The sequence below is a fragment of the Triplophysa rosa genome, linkage group LG24, assembly GCF_024868665.1.
Source record: "Triplophysa rosa linkage group LG24, Trosa_1v2, whole genome shotgun sequence".
In the NCBI taxonomy this organism is placed as follows: domain Eukaryota; kingdom Metazoa; phylum Chordata; class Actinopteri; order Cypriniformes; family Nemacheilidae; genus Triplophysa; species Triplophysa rosa.
Window position 1 is genome coordinate 753,574 of NC_079913.1, and position 16,806 is coordinate 770,379.

At 42.3% G+C, this 16,806-nt stretch overlaps 1 protein-coding gene across 2 annotated transcripts in view; it reads left to right on the plus strand.

Annotated features, from left to right (window-relative positions):
- Positions 1-377: 377 nt before the first annotated feature.
- scube1 (signal peptide, CUB domain, EGF-like 1) overlaps positions 378-16,806 on the plus strand; it is a 55,645-nt gene continuing 39,216 nt past the window's right edge. For both annotated transcript variants that reach the window (XM_057323532.1, XM_057323533.1), the window contains exons 1-4: positions 378-529; positions 2,134-2,256; positions 7,118-7,243; positions 13,446-13,580. In XM_057323532.1, the coding sequence (XP_057179515.1) occupies positions 442-529; positions 2,134-2,256; positions 7,118-7,243; positions 13,446-13,580 (472 nt within the window). In that variant the 5' untranslated portion in view covers positions 378-441. The remainder of the gene's footprint in view (positions 530-2,133; positions 2,257-7,117; positions 7,244-13,445; positions 13,581-16,806) is intronic.

Sequence of the window (16,806 nt, forward strand, 5' to 3'; positions counted from 1 at the left end):
TCCTGGTGATATCACCGATAAATAGCTATAATAAATAAAACCAATTCATTAAACCTTGAAAGGAGTTCACGAAATAGCGCAATTTGGACAAAGAACACGGGATACTTGTAAAGGCGTAAATCTCTACTTTTAGGAAAATATTTAAATATTTAAAGGGGTCTATTAAAACCAGTAACAAATCGTTTATTTTATTTAATTTTCCGGGTCTTGCCTGTGCACTTAAATCAATGCAGGGAGCAACTCTCTCTCTCTCTCTCTCTCTCTCTCTCTCTCTCTCTCTCTCTCTCTCTCTCCCATCTCCTCCTCAAATGTGTGCAAACCAATCAGCGGGCGTCGCGAGGCATCGAGCTCTCATGCTCTCTCTGGCAGCAGCAGGAGAAACGCTCCTCTTATCACAGAAGCGCACAACTGGAGAACTCCATTCACTCACAGCCTAGAACCATGGGCCCTGTCTGCTTTTCCTGGGACGTCTGTTTGCTTTTCCTCCTCATAAATACTTTAGATGTCATGGGAAATGTTGGAGTCGCAGGTAAGCCTTTTTTCTCATCTTACGCATCATTTTCAGATGAAACTTTAAATCACTGATAAGTATTACTGAATTGAAAATATTTTCTGTTGCTAATGCCCATTTCAATAATCAGTATTATAAAGCATATTTACTTGTGATTGTATTTAGCCGGTGGTTACCTGAAAGGGCTTATTTCTGCATTCTTGGTCACACTTTGGTAAAAATCGTGGGCTTATATTATTGACATAACTGGAAATAGCATGTTGAATATCTCTCTAGGGCGCAAATCTGATTTAAAGCAAAGCATTACGCCGCCTGATGTTCCCTAATAAGAGAATTTGGCTCCCATGGGGTGTATGACGGGGTCGATTTTGGGGGCTTATCGACCTCTCACTCCTCCGCGCTCATCGATACGTATTGTGTCTCTCCATAATGAATGCTTGGAAAAAGTCAATAATGAAACCTACAAAACAGTGTCGGTTCTTTTAACCTTGCTTTAAGATTTGATACGTGTTTTACATGAACACACCCGTGAAAATCAAAGAGCCCTGCATATTTCTTACTTGTTTCCAAATTATAAGTTCATTGAAGTTTTTGGCTATTGCGCGTTCGGGGTTTTGAGTATTTTTAAATGAAAATTATTTTATTATGCATAAAATCACGAAATACGCATGCAAATATTTACTTTATTTTCCCTTATTGCGTTTATATGTTATGAGTTTGAACGATTTGGGGTGTTTAGGGTTTGATCACAGGAGCGCACCGCGTTGCGCACATGGTGCGGAGCTACTTTTGTGCCATACTTGTGTATTAAGTTTAATATTCTAATAGATCTGAGTATACAAATGATCATACAGAATTAATTGATTGATTGATTAATTGATTAATTATTTTATTACTTTGCCTTCACATCTGAAGTTCTGTACCTGAGTCTGAATGAGTCTTATTTTGGACATGTGTTTTTTTATTGCTGGGCTTTTTGGGTGAAGCAATCCATATATTTCTTACATTTAAAAGTATTTCTGCTCATGTACCCACTAGAACTGGCCTTTTTGTTTTGTATTCTGTTCTAAAATCAGCATCTTTTCAAGCCAATAATAAGTGATAAGACCCTCATACAAAGCATCAAACTGGTCCCCGACCAGCAACAAAAAGCAACCTCTGCCACACCCGTATTCCTCTGTTAGAAGAAATAGATTTGTCATTAAGGCTTGAGTTTTGTCTAGTCCAGTTAGAGATTAATGTTTGCTCTGACAAATAGATTCAGATGCTTCTGCAACTCTTAAACGCCCTAATTTAAGTTTCAAGAGAGATTGACAAACGCTTTCTAAGAGAAAAAAAAACATTTAACTGGCATCTTCCTGCTATTTTGAGGTTTTAGGAAGCATTCGTTTTTTTGACATTTCTCCTAATAGAAATAGACAGAATAATCTGGTCTTTCAAAAAACGTGATTAGAAACTATGCAGGATACTTCTCAGAAAGTTGGATTTATGGATTTAACCCTATTGCTGTCTAGAAGAAACAATAGCAATTTTTTATTTCAGTTTTTCTTTCCTGTGGGCCGTCTTTCTACATGTGTACAAGCATTTAGCTATAAATCTAATTCCATGCGTTTATCCCGCAGATGCAGACGAATGCTCTGAAGCCACTGACGACTGTCACATCGACGCTCTGTGCCAAAATACTCCAAAATCCTTCAAGTGCATCTGCAAGACTGGTTACAAAGGAGATGGCAAGCACTGTGAAGGTGGGTCAGCCGGATCTTTCTCCGCCCCCCATTATCCACTGTCTCGCGCGAGCACAGGGTTTCATTTCACTACATTAGGAAATATCCAACCCCTACCACAACCCTTAGACAAACCTAGCTGAGGGTTTAGCAAATATAAAGCAAAACTGTTTGTGAGGACATTTAAAATCACAGTCCAAACTCCGGGCAGGTCATCCAGATGTTCATCGGCTCCTGCTGAGGGTCTTAATTAGTGAGGAGGAAGTGCAGTGCGAAGGTGAGAGGTGCTTGGAGGGTAAAACCTGCTCTCGTCTTTACACCTCTCTCTACCGTTCTGCCTGAGAGCACAGCACAGCTGGAGCCAACACGCACACAGTCCATCGCCTTTTCACAAATACACATTCACATTATGGCACTGCTCCACACGGACGCACGCATCTATTGTGCATGCTTCAAACATGACGATGCACTGCATTTCTTCCCCAGTAATGTTAGTGGATATTAGCGTTTCTCAGTATTTGGGTCGTCCCCTGTTTGCTCTAATGGCCGCATGCGCTCGAGCTGGCATGGACTCCACCAGTTTGATTTGTGAATGTACCAAAGAACATCCTGTGCGCTTTACTGGAAGCAAGAATATTTGACCTTTTTCAAATGAAAGTGTTTATATGATCAGTCTCAAATATGTATAATTCCTTTTCCATCATAACTTTACATTTCAAGATTTAAAGTTAAAAATATTCCAGATGCACTAGGAAGAAAGAAAGTTTCTTAGGAATGGTGCTTTTCCAAAAGCCTTTAGTTACCAAGATGGGAGTTTGTTTTATGGGCCCAGGTTGCGTTAACCCAGGAGGAATTTGTGTTCGAACAGACACGTTCTCGAATTCATCCAGCATACATCCACACATTTCTCATTATGTCGGCCGTCAGACTTACAGCTGGTGCGTTTGAGGGCACGAGGCACACGGGCGTACATTAGTTAGAAAGGTGGGCCGAGCGTGATGCCGTTAGAGGATTTCCTGTTATTGTACTCTGTGTTCTTCTGTTCTTTTTGCCCCTCCGTCTTGCTGTTTTACCCACATGTGTTGAGCTTGTGTTTCAGGGTGAGAGGAAATGTGCTCTCTACCTATTATGAAACCTGAACCCCGTTCCTCAACGCCATTAATGAATTAGGTGGATTTGAAATGGCATCGCACCAGACTGCTCCTCAGCTAACGCTCGAAACTCCGAGGCCAGACGGCGTGGGCTAGAACAACATCTTTTATTTTCTCTAAGGAAACACGGGGAATGTTCTGGACTTAACAGAAGCTTTTTACTCCCACCTTCAAACCACAGTCTACGCTTCGAGGGCAATGAGGCTGTCAGTTGCGCCGAATCCGAAGGGGTTAGACTTTGGTGTGTTGGTCTTACTATGTTAACTATGCGTGCGTGTGTACGTCTCCACTATTATAGTCCTCACGCTGCCTCTCTCTCTCTTGTCTGAGCGGACATTCCGTCCATAGTGAAATGTGTTGTGGGAAGGATGGGGGGGCTGTTTTGTCTGAAGTGAGAAGCCCATTAACACCCCTGTATACCACCCCATCCACCCTCTAATTAAAGCCCTGCGCGTTTGCCTTTGAAGGAAATTAAGAAAGCACTTGCTAAACTCGTGCTTTTCAGCCGTCCGTCTAGCGTGTTTAATGCGAGAAGGTGATTTATAGTGTTGATTTGTTGTTTCTCCAAGACAGCAACGGGAATAAACACAGAGCCGGAGGATGCTCTGCGTACATTCTCAGGTTTCTCTTCGGAGATAAGTCTGAGAAATATGTCTTCTTTATGAGCTCTTAATAAAGTCTTCGCTTTTCAAGTCATCATTTATTGATCATGTAAACCGATTCATTAATGAGATTCATCAGGGGGCGGAGCCCAAACGGGACCCCTTCATGATTCATGATGAGTGATGGATTCACTCCTGTGTCTGTTTGCAGGGGCGGAGAAAGAGATTAAACAAATCCCGTAAATATGACTCAGCATTAGTCTTCCTTTCCGAATCCTGTTCGTTCCTTTCTCATCTGTCAGTGAAACAGGTCAGACAGTTGAAGTGCCCTAGTCTTGTAAGTGGGATCATGGTGTAATTGTGTTGCCGATAGCGTTTGTGTGAATGTAAAACGCTAGAAAAGGTTGTGGGCGGGGGTGGGAGGGGTCAGCGAGGAGGAGACAGATAAATGGAGTGAGAGATAGAGGTGTCGGCGCATTACTAGGCCATTGTCTGCCTGGCGTCTGCCGACTCGTCACAGGGCTGCCGATGTTCCCATTGGCTGGCTAAGTGTGGCCACCCTTCATCACTGACCCTCCCCTCACGGGACACGTCAGAGTGCCGCCACACAGACACACACGTACACTATAGATGCGGAGAAATCACTCCATGTACTGTCCACACACTCAACCGAGGAAGCTGGTCCATCATACATCATTAATGGTACTAATGCTTATTAGAGACACACACATGGCCCACGACAGCACACACTGGCCCTGTTTCTTACAACAAAAATGCAATTACAATGACAGGACCACATGTAACACAAGAGTGGAGCATCTCTGGGGAAGTGATATTTCGTGGCCTGGACGCCAGCCAGTCGCGTCTGTTTGATCGCAAGTGACCGCACACCCGTGTGTTTCGAAGAACATGTGCAAAACCTGATGTTATGATGCTACAGTGTTCTGGGTGGTTGCTTACCGTCCTAAGTCAAAAGTCCTTAACTTATTGTGGTCAGTTTTAGAGATGATCAGATCTGGGAGGATAAAAGAGAAAACAAAATAAGATTTGCCAGTCATTCATCTAATCGTTGTTTTTTCTCACCCGCACCTCTACCACGGCTCACAAAAACCGGGTCTGACATTATGTGAACTGTAGGAGCGAGAAACCTTACAGAAACGCACATTAGCAAGGTGTCAGAGTTTGTCTCTCACTTCCCAAGTTGAGGAAAATCTGTTTGGCAAGGGCTCTTTTCTGAACCCCTTCTATCCCCCTCTCCCCATGGCGTGTTTTCCAGCAGTTAGGATTAGTGTTGGATTTTAGGGCCGTTGAGGTGTCGCCCCCCGCCGGCTCTACCCCTGCTGAGGTGATAGCGGAGGTGCCTAATCTGAACGTAAACACTTCTCCTTCCATTAGAGATGTGCACGTGTCGACGGCGAGTGGCAGGCCGACACTGTCGGCTCACTGCTGGCTGATGTCAACAACAGCTCCGGGACCGGGACGTTTGTCAGCTCGCCATCCACACAACCCCGGCCCCCTCGCACCTGCTCTGGCACCCCATACACACGCTGTTAGCCTGGCTCACCTCAACAACACACACGTCTTTACTCACCATCTTCTTTTGCCGGTTGGATGTTTTGTCTGTGTAATGTCACTGATAAAGTGGATTTTACTGTGAGTTGCAGCTGGCAACATCACTGTCGATTCTCATCTCATTCTCATTTACCTTCAGGGGTTTTTCTCCATCCGTCTTATTCGTTTTCGTTATTATAGCTGTGCTCTTTAGAGCATGTACGCTCGACTAGGGTTGTTACGATATCAAACTGCCTGTAGTTGTAATATCAGTGACATTTCACAAAATACCATAGACTCATTTAATTATAAAGCTAAATATAATAAAAAGAATCAATTAAACAATGACATGTTTTTTTTAGATACGAGTTAAGTAATCAGTGCCTCAAATTTCAAAATATTATTTCAAAAATTGGAATAAAATCCAAAGGAAAATATGCACAACATATAACTAGTTAAATCATTTGTTTTCACACACATAATTATTAGATATAATATATAAATCCTGATGCGAAATGAATTATTGTTGCTTTGTTGTTTTCTCCGCTCCTATCCTTTAGATAAAAGCGTCTGCTAAATGCCTAAATAAATGTTAAAAGTCTGTAGTATTGTTACTTTTTAAATGTTAGTATCAGGTTAGTATTAACATACCATAACTTTTTACATCCCTACATTGGATAAAAAGGTTGTAAACTGTTCTTGTTTGCCGGCTGAGTGTTTATAGATGTTTTAGTTATGAGTTGGCTGTTTTGTTTGTGTAATCCAACAGTCATTTCCTCAAAATAGGCCAAAGCTGACACTGCTGTTCACTTTGATAGTGAAAAACAAACAGATAAATGACTAAAACAGAGGTGAAGTATTCACGCCCATATGTGTTATTTGAAGTGTGTCTCACTTTATGTTTGAAATTTTCAATGGATTTTTGGAAGATTGACTTGAAAGTTTTGTTTATGAATAAAACGAAAAACAAGCATTCTTGAATGCTCTATTCTTGTAGCTGGAGTTTCACAATGTGGTTTGTGGGTTTTTTTTAAATTTTGTAAGTAATGCGAAATGCGGTTATTTTTAGTTCATATCTGTCCAAGAGCACAGTCCAGGTATCTCTCTCGCTCTCTTTCCTTCTCTTTTTCAGGTTGTACTGAACATAAAACAGACACCTGTTTATATGGTGTGGTTGGAGGAAGATACTTTCTGTCTATCTGGTTTTGATATTTTCATGTGTGTGAGTGAAAGAGTGAGAAATATTGTGTTTATTTTTCTGTCCCCACTGATGTCTAACTGCTGTAAAAACTCTAAGGGGATGAAGCCTTGTTACATATGTCAACGGTTTTTAAACCTCATTTATCCTCTGTTTAGTCATTTTAACATGATGTAAATCAGGCCCACATCAGGGGCCATATCATGGGTCAATAAGCATCCACCTAGCAACCGACCAGAAAGCCCTAGCAACCACAGAGCAAAGTGCTAAAACACTCTTCTGCATTGGCAGACGTCATTCATGTCCACAAAAATATAAACATCTATTGCCGTAGTTGATTTTGTATTTGATTTCTAAATGTGTGTGCATGTCTCTTTCAGACATGGACGAGTGTGATAACGACTACAACGGCGGCTGCGTGCACGACTGCATCAACATCCCCGGGAACTACAGGTGCACGTGCTACGACGGCTTCATGCTCGCAGACGACGGGCACAACTGTCTCGGTAAAACCCTAGAAAATGCATTTCCACACACAAGTTCTCACACAGACTTTCTCTCGTCATCTCTTTGCCCGGCCGGCGACCTCACCCGTGACCCCCTCCGCAAACGTAAACAAATCTGCTCCGCCGATCTTCCGGCCCCTTCCGCGCAGCGCCTCGGAAAGGCCAGCCGAGCCGCGTCTAGCGCCAGCGTTCCAGCTCGTTCTGACAGGAGCACGCCAACAGGAACCTCGCGATTATTTTCGTCTCTTCAAAATGTCACCCAAATGTCACCAGTGGCGCAATCGCATCCACTTCCCAGAATTCGCCAGTCAGGTCAGATGTTTATGTTAGCGGACGAAAATGGAAGTTGGGAAAGAAAAGGCTGAGAGAAAATGAATAACTTGCCATCACATATTTATTGAAATAGTTCAAAGATGAAATTCCACGACCCGGGAGTTAAGACCGGGTCTCATGGTTTTTCTGGATTGCTGTGGGGATTCAGGAATTCGTCAAAAAGTGTTTTTTTGTAGCAGCGCTTCACAGAGGCTGTCTGCTTTGCCCCTGTAAGTGAGTGCAGATGTGTCTTTGGTTAAAACAGACTTATCAGAGTGATGCGTGGTGGCTCTGTGATGTCACGGTGACCGTCTAGGACATCATGTTTCTTAGCAGTTATATGAGGAACGGGAGCTGCTCTCTTCTCTTCCCTTTGCATCCAAAGCAAATACGTGTTTGAAGATGCTGAGCTTCATTTTTCTTTCTTGTCATTTTAACATCACATCTCAATTCTCTCTCTCCCCGCCCTTCCATCTTTGCTCCCTCTCTCTCTCTCTCTCTCTCTTTCCGTATTTGTATTGGTTATGTTGGCTGTGGGTCTCATTGGAGTGACTCCAGGCTGTTTCCCTCGAGGCGATAGACTTGCTTTCTATTTGACATCTTTATTGTGGAATGTCTCAAATACAAATCTAAATGATGGCTCTGGGAACCAAGAGCAGGCCGTAGAGGCCATCGGCAGTACTGAGGGGCTCTCCTGGTATACCCCCTCCTTCTTTTCTTTCTCTCTCTCTCTCTCTCTCTCTCTCTCTTCCTGCTTTCCCGCATCTATCTCTTTGTCCTCTTTTGTCCTTTCCCTTGTTTTTAATCTGCCTCTGTCTTTCTTCATCTCGCCCCTCTCTTCCGCCCTTCCCTAGAAATAGATTGACACAGAAAATGTGAAGCATTTAAAGATCAAGCTTGGCTTTTTTTTCCCTCTCCCTGCTGTCTCTTCTCAAACTCACCGTTGGGGAGGTTCAGTGTTCCAGGTGCAATGCAAATACTGTACGTATAAAATTGTGCTCCTACAAATAGTTATGCCACATTCCTTTTTGGGATCCTTGTCATAATGCACAACAGTGGAAAGATTGGATATAACTTTACACGGACAAGGTCGGTAAGCCGCTCTGTCTAACTAAACTCGTCCCAGCGGACATAATCTTTACATCTTGTGTGTATTATAAGTGCGCATTTTAGCGTTGATGTACTTTCGTTGTAAGTGCTGCGTTTATTTGAACATTCCACAAGTCAAAATTATTTTCCGTGGAAATCAATATTTTTGCCACAGATGCTTTTGATAGACCGCTGAACCCGTAACCTTGCTTTAAACACTTCATTTGACTTCCTAAAGTCGTGAAAAATGTGTATGGTCATGAAAAGTCATGTAATGTGGCGCTTTGTCATATTATGTTGATGTTTCTCATCGCTACATCATCTGTGTCTGTGGCTCTTTCAAAACCTCATTCATTCTGATTGGAGCTTGATATCATGAAGCCTCGTGTTTCTCATTGGCTCGTCATCGGTGCGTATGATCACAAGTTTAGAAGGAAGTGAAACCACAAGAACTTGACCCGTATCAAAATGTTAAATGAATCATACAACTTGATGATGATGACCTATCCTTCAATCTCTCTTTCAAAATGCTTTTGTGTCTCATCTCTGTCTGCCATTTTCCCATAATGCTTTATGATAAATGTTAATTGAGAATTTGTTTGTATAATGTCATCGGTTACCTGTTACACCAGACAAAGAAATGTCATTTTCAACAAGAATAGATTTTTACATTTTCTGAAACTCAACCTGCCACGGTGTAAGGGGCTGTGTCCACCGAGGCGTTTACGCCTGCGGCCGGCCTGGTTTTTCAATTGCTTTCATCGGAAACGCCGCGCCATCAGTTGACGTTTTTTTCCCCGTGCTCAGCGCTGGTGTTATGCATTTTTCCTGCGATCAGCGCTGCCGTTCGACCTGACGCCCAGAGTTGAAAAATGCTCAACTTTGGGCAGAACGCTGCGCCTGCAGCGGGCGTTTTCAACCGCGTAAATGCGCCTCGGTGGACACAGCCTCTAAGCGTGTAGATATGATGTGGTCCATGTTACTACGATATTCTAGTCATTCGACACGACTTTCGTCCCTTACAGTCATACTTTAATGTAGTAAGCAAAAAGTAAACAACATTTATTCGTTCCCCACAAACACACACTGTCTTCAAACAGACCGACCGAGTGCCAACCAAACCCGCAAGCCCTTTGAAATATAGGGAAATCAGAGGTCCGTCTGGCCGCTCGTGTAGGAAGTCATTTCGGCGCTCCAGATGTCACATGTTAACAAGTTCAAGCTTTAATTGATTTAAGATTGACTAATGGTGAGCTGATTGAAGAGCAGTCCAGTGCAGTTCCTCGGCCTTTTTCATTTCATTTCAGTTCTATTCGTATTTGTTTTCCCTCTGCGTGCAGGCAGCTGGACTCAATGTGTTGATGCTTCGCTGTGTTTTATGAATGCCTGCCCTGCTGCTGCTGTTTATTTATCTTCTGCCTGCTTTTCCCTTCTCGCTCCACCATCAGAATGAAGGAGAACTCGTGCAGTCGTAGAAGGAAGGAATGTTCTCTGTGACCACGGTGATGGAGGGTTGAGCTTGTAACAAAGGTCATTTTTGAAGAGCGAATCGTTCTGATATGGTCAGGTCGATTGTGATCACACACGTCTTCTCAAGTTCAGTCTTTCTTTAGTTGAGTTTGGATCAGTTCAGGTCTGTTCACGTCACTTGTGTATTTGTTTTTTAGTTCGGCGAAGATCACTTTTATTTCACTTGAGTTCAGCTCTGTTTTGTTTACTTCTTGTCAGTTTACTTTTTTAAGATGTGTTTAGTTCGCTTCACTTTATTTAAATGATCTTCTGTTCACTTCCATCAAGGTCATTACACTTCGCTAGGTTCATTTTCAAATTCGTTTTGCTCTCATTCAATAACATCTCACGTTTTAGTATTTTCTCGGTCCTCCATCCCTCTTTCTCTATATCCTCTTTTCATTATCTTCTCTCTCTCTTTTCTCTCTCCCTGTTGTGTCACGTCATCTCAGATCTTTTCCAAATCAAAGTTGACACAAGAGCAATCAAACAAAACAAAAGCGCTCTAGTTTAAACTCGCAGGCTGGGATGCCAGCGCTCTTGTTTAAGTTTTGGCAGAGAGGGCTTTAATTGAGAGATGACAGCTGAAATGTTGTTTTTTTCCTCCTTTTAAAGCGAGAGCGAGCTGTCACGCTGAGGATATCTGTTTCCATTCCCACATTAAACAGCCAGAGCCGCTACAGACGGAGGCAGGCGGCACATGTCACCCTCTTATCAAATATTACTCTCGTCTGTGACAAATGAGAAGCGTGCCGACGTGAATGGATTCTTACATGCAGCAATAAAAAGCGACAAGCTTGGGGCGGCCTCATGAGGGATATTCTAGCATCTGTTCAGCCAGAAGTAAAAGGATGTCAACATTCTTATAACCAATCATCTCCCTCTGTCTTTCTGTGTCTAGCGTTCCCGGCGCATGATTTTTCTTTCACATGATTGGTTAAAACCGTCTTCAGGGGGTTCCGGCATCTTCGAATACTACAAGAGCTGTGTCCACATACTTTATATTTAAAAAAATCGTTCATGCAAATGGGGCAGACAGGGATACCTCTGTGGTCAGGCCTTACCTCCCCGTCATCCCTGCTTTTATCAGCGTACAGTAGTTAATAGGACAGTAAAGGCATTGCAGTCCCAGCCGTGTTAACCAGATGCCCACGGGGGCTAAAATAAAAGTTATGTGCGCAGGTGAAGCCAGGAGCCACATAATAAACCACTGGGACCAAATTAAACCGGGATCAAAGGCGGTCGTGCTGGCGTGCTGAATCGCTTACGGATGAGTCGATGTGTAATATTGTGTATCTATGTCCTACACACGTGGGTATTGTATAAATGCGTCCTCCGGTTGCTGAGTTGAGGTGTTATACAAAAGAAACATAGCTACCACGTCCAGACAGAGGCATTACGTTAGTCCCTTCTGTAATTCCATTGGGATCTGCTCAGAATACAATGCTTTAGCTCATAAACCGGGCTGGATCTGATAGTTAGTCTCTTTTAGCCCTGCCGTCTTAGCCTCTTTAAAGGCGTGTGATTTCACCTGGGAGCCAGTTTCATAATGTCCCGGGATGCTATTTTCAATCATGCAAGCTCACCTCCTGTTTCCATATATGTGGAAGGAGGTAAATGTCGGAACCGGTTGTGTCCTGGATGAAACAAACAGCCACTCGCTGTATTGAACATATTTGTCTCATATTTATGCCTACACCGGAGAAGCTAGTCAGGTCATTGTGGCTCTACATTAGGGTGCTAATGGCTGTACAGGTTTTAAAGCGTCCCAAACATATCTCTCCGGGGTTGTAAAACGTTATACCTCTCCACACAGCCTGTTAGCTGTCACAGAAAGACAGACGCGGTGCTTTACTTCACCTAGAATACCGCAGGAAATGGACATGTTTTTGCCCGGCCTCGTTTGTCGAAGCTTTGAGAATGCCTCCACATTCTGAGCGAGTTTATGAGCGGCGTGTAAACAACAGAGACGGATTGTACTAAACAAGATAGATGACGCAGGCGGATAACACACACTCCATCATGTGTTGACACACACACGGACTGACAGAGAACCCAAAGGGGAATGTTACTGAGGTTTGAGTTTTGTGTTTTAAGTATCAAGATCTTGCATGTTTCTTCTAAAATTGCTTCAAATTTTAAAAGCGTGAGAAATGTAAGAAATTTCATTGAGAATATGGGGCTATAGAATGAACCCTTTTATCCATGAATGTGTATGACAACCTCAGTCGTTGTTTTGTTTTGTGTGTGTGTGTCTTTAGAATAAGATGTAAACTTTTTTCGCATATTTTTTTTAAAGCTTTTCAGATTTAATGTAAATGATATAGCTAAAATAATCCAGTTTTGGATTATCCAGATTTTATGGGAAATTAGTTATATGTGCATTTTTTATTGAAGAAAAATGAAGAAATGTATGAGACTTAATAAACTTCTTTTCTCTTCTTTTAATATTATTCCTGTCTAGGAAAAACAATTGATATTAAATAATAATCTCATCTGTGATATTTTTCTCGAACTGTTGACCATCAATGTGAATATAAGGGTGCATGTGTCCGCAACAGTGGTCATCCAATGTGATGCTTTGTGCCTGAGGTGGGAAAACATCTCTTTTAAAATACAAATAGACATTTTCAGGCCCAAATGGTGCAGTTTCCTTAAAGTTAAGTGATGTCATAGCTAAAACGGTGACACCACTCAAAATCGTTATAGTGTCCATGAATTATGGACTGCCGACTCAACAGTGGCAGAGTGTTAGGGGTGTGTAAAATTCACTCAAGTGTGTTACTGCTCCCCGATGTCACGCTGTTACTCAAACCATCATACCCACAATGCAATTTATAGGGCTGACAAACACACAACAATGAGCCTGCGTGTGTGTTTAAGATATTGCACTTCACAAGCAGAAATGAAACCTGAAAGGAACAAACTTTGATTTATTTGTGATTTTACAGCTGCTGTACATGTGCGACTTACCGGTATTTCGTTTACATTTTATTCGGTCAACCTCTCCCACGTTCGTAATTTGTCGGCCTGCTGTTTACTGGTTTGTTCGTCCGGCAAATGTGTTTGAAAACTGGAACATCAAACTAGCCGTTTAATCAACATCGCTCTTCAGTAGCAGCAGAAAGCCAAAATCAGCCGTGGATAAGCAAACACGCGAATACCTGCGCAGGGCCGGCGTCGTTTCCTCCGAGAGACTGAGCGTGATGCTTTCGCCTGAAGCCTCGGGCGGCCGTGTTTGTGTGCCTTGTAATGACCATGTGTATTTGTGTCTCTCTCTAACGGATGTTAGATGTGGAGGAGTGTCTGGACAACAACGGCGGCTGTCAGCAGGTTTGCGTGAACACGATGGGCAGTTACGAGTGCCAGTGCAAACAGGGCTTCTTCCTGAGTGACAACCAGCACACCTGCATCCACCGTTCTGATGGTAAGTGTGATCCTGAGTGTGTGTGAGAACAACAGTCGATCATTAAACCGCATTTCTGTCAACCAATCAGATCGCAGGATTAGATGTTAGGCCTTGTTAACTCATTTTCGCTCTCTGGTTTAAATGGAAACGTATGATTAGCAAAGAATTACTTTGGTCTGATGGTCTTGACCCTGTACAGAGCTGAAGGGGTCAGGGGTCAAAGTTGAAGGGTTGAAAGCGCAGGCGGCTACTGGGCCCAACCTTGTGTGTGGATGCAGCTGAAACGCTTCGTACATGAAAGCAAAATCAGCCGTGCTGTGTGACTCTGTGACACGCGTGTGTGTGTCATGCATGCGACCCTCTCATGCAGCCTGTCAGAATGAACTAATGATGCTTCCCTACGTGGGGGCGGGCACGTCTCTGAGAGGTCCGCACACAGTCATGAATGAATGTGGGTTGATTGTAATCACATTTTTGATGTCCCTCACGGTCACATGAGGAATGTGGAGAGGCGTCTACGACCCCTTCGCATTTTATAATCTTCCCTTCTGATCATAAGGAATGGCTGTCTACTCTCTCATTTGGCAAGTAAAGAATCGATTTAAAGTTGGCATGAAAGCGAAACGACTTCTGAAATGAGATAAAAATGTAGGGCGGGACTTGATTTCATCCACCGACAACTGATTGGATCGTTAAAAGCAATCTGTCAGTCATTACATCCCCGCCCTCGTGCCATTCCTCGTGCCCAGAAGTGAAGAGAGGGGGAGGAGGTTAACGTTTTTGAATAAAGATTACAAGTGCAAATGAATAAAAAATAATAATGATTTATAATAAATACTTCACCACTGTGTAAAACAATTATATCGATCATTTTTGATTTCATGCCGACTTTAAGACTGTGTGGTCAATATTCGTTGTTTCTGCATCAGTTGCTATAGTAATGATGAGGGGGTTGGCACCATGCCAATCGGACGGACGGAAATTTGGACTCGGATCACAAAAAATCGTCTAGCTTCCAAATGTACTGATTGTTGCACTTTTGTTTAACTTGACATAGTACTTAAAAACCTTAAATGCAGTCAAAAATGGAGATACACTGCGGCAAAGATTACAGTAAATAAAAAATGAGCAATAATACAGTGGGAAGGTAAGATTGGACAGGTGGAGAATGACACAGCCAGTGAGAGGCTAGACGGAGAACAAGTGAGGGAAAGAGAAACAGAAATGCTCCATATTTGCTTTTTGGGAAGCTTATAACTCTTAAGATTGAATCTTTAGTCCTGCATGTTGTATTTTTACTTCAAAAGCGAAGGTGTAGTAAATACACTCGTGTGCTTGTCTGTAAACAGGCGAAAGGTTTGTTTTTATGGATAGCTAACTGATGTGTTCTGGCAGTATTGGATGGCTCTACACACGCACACGCACACGCACGCACACTTCTATATACCTTGTGTAAACAGAAGAGGAATCAGAAACTCCGCACTGGAAAGTCTGGGTGTCTTCTTCATTTCTGTTTTCACTTATTCTGATTAAAGGACATTTTGTTGAAAGTTTTTGTTGAAAGGTCGATAACATGCCACATCAGGCGGTACACTGACGCTAGGTTTTAAATACCCAATAATATTTCGGTTTAAACGCTTTTGAGATGTTGACACATCCTGCCTGTGTAGCATGTTATTCTCCATCTAAACTCGTTTTAAAGAACATTTTGTTCACAATTTGTGTTGCATGGTGTAACCTAAAAAAAAGAAATAAGAGATTTGGTAACAATAAATTATATTTTTGTGGATAACTGACGTGCACTCTGATGCTCTGATGAATTAAACATGAGCAATGTACTTTTTAATCCTTGTTAGTGTTATGCAATCATATATTGACACTATTCAGAGTGCGTGTTGCATTGTTTACAGTTAATGTTTGATTTTTAAAATGATATTTGTAAATGCTGAAATTAACATGAACTAAGATGTTTAAAGGCTATAGAATTGTTTGCTGTTAATGACAGCTGGTGCATTAACTGTTAACATATTCAACCTTACTATACAGTGTTACCAAAGTTCTTTGCATCTTGAGTCAGTAAAGCGCATTTTCATCATTTTTAGTCTAGCAGTTTTCCTCATCTGGTTTCACACTTCCATGCACACACACACGCAGAGATGACATACTCTCACACTTTCACACGTTTAATCTCACCCTAAGTGAACCTTCACCTTCCTTCAACACTCTCACTCACTAGAAGTGTGTGTGTGTCTTGTTTACATTTCGTCTGTCACCAGTACGGCCCATTGGCTTGCGTCTAAGACGTATGTATAAATGTGTGTAAGAGATGTGTAATGTTATGTGTTTACAATTCTTCACTCAGCAGCACGTCCTACTGGCCATGTCTAGAGTAGTGTTATGTGTGTGTGTGTGTGTGTGTGTGTCATCGGCGCCATCTGTCTGCTGTGTTGAAGTAGAGAGCATGTTCTTTTCACTAAGGCTTATGTCAATTCTACATTGACCGCTGTGGGTGACTGTTTGACTGTAACGTCTGTATCTTCACGTCTGAAACAGCTCATGTAGACTATCAAATATAAAACGCATTAAGTATGCGTGAAGGTCAGTGTTGTCTGTCTGGTCAAATTTGCAATGTACCGAGGATGTGATGAAGCTCCGATAGCTTTTAGCGTTGCTGGGAAAGGGTGACTATTAACTTTCTGGATCCCTCTTTAGTTTACACAGTTATAAACCACGTTTACACTCTCAATGGCCCAGTTCCAATGCTCGACATCAGTTGTGTCTTTGTTTCTTGGTCTTCATCCCGCCACCTCACTTTATTTTCAACTCTCTTCCCAAATTGAATGACTTAAGGTCACCGCTCCAGTAGGTCCTCTGTAAGTTGTGTTGAATAACTTTTAAAGGGACAGTTCACCCAAAAAGGAAAATTCGTCCATCCTTTATTCACTCTCATGTCATTTTAAACCTGTATAATTTTCTTTCTTCTGCAGAACACAAAGACGATATTTTGAAGAATGTTGATAACCAAACAACACTGGCTCCCATTGACTTCCACTGTATGGACACCAAACCACTGAGACGGTTCTCGAAATATCTTCTTTTGTGTTCCAGTCAGATACAGGTTTTGAATAAGATGAGAGAGTATTTTTATTTTGGGATGACCTATCCCTTTAAATGAGTAAGTTCCCCTCCATATTTATTTATGTCCAGTATTTCAGCATCTGATCGCTGGGCCGTTGAGAGTTCT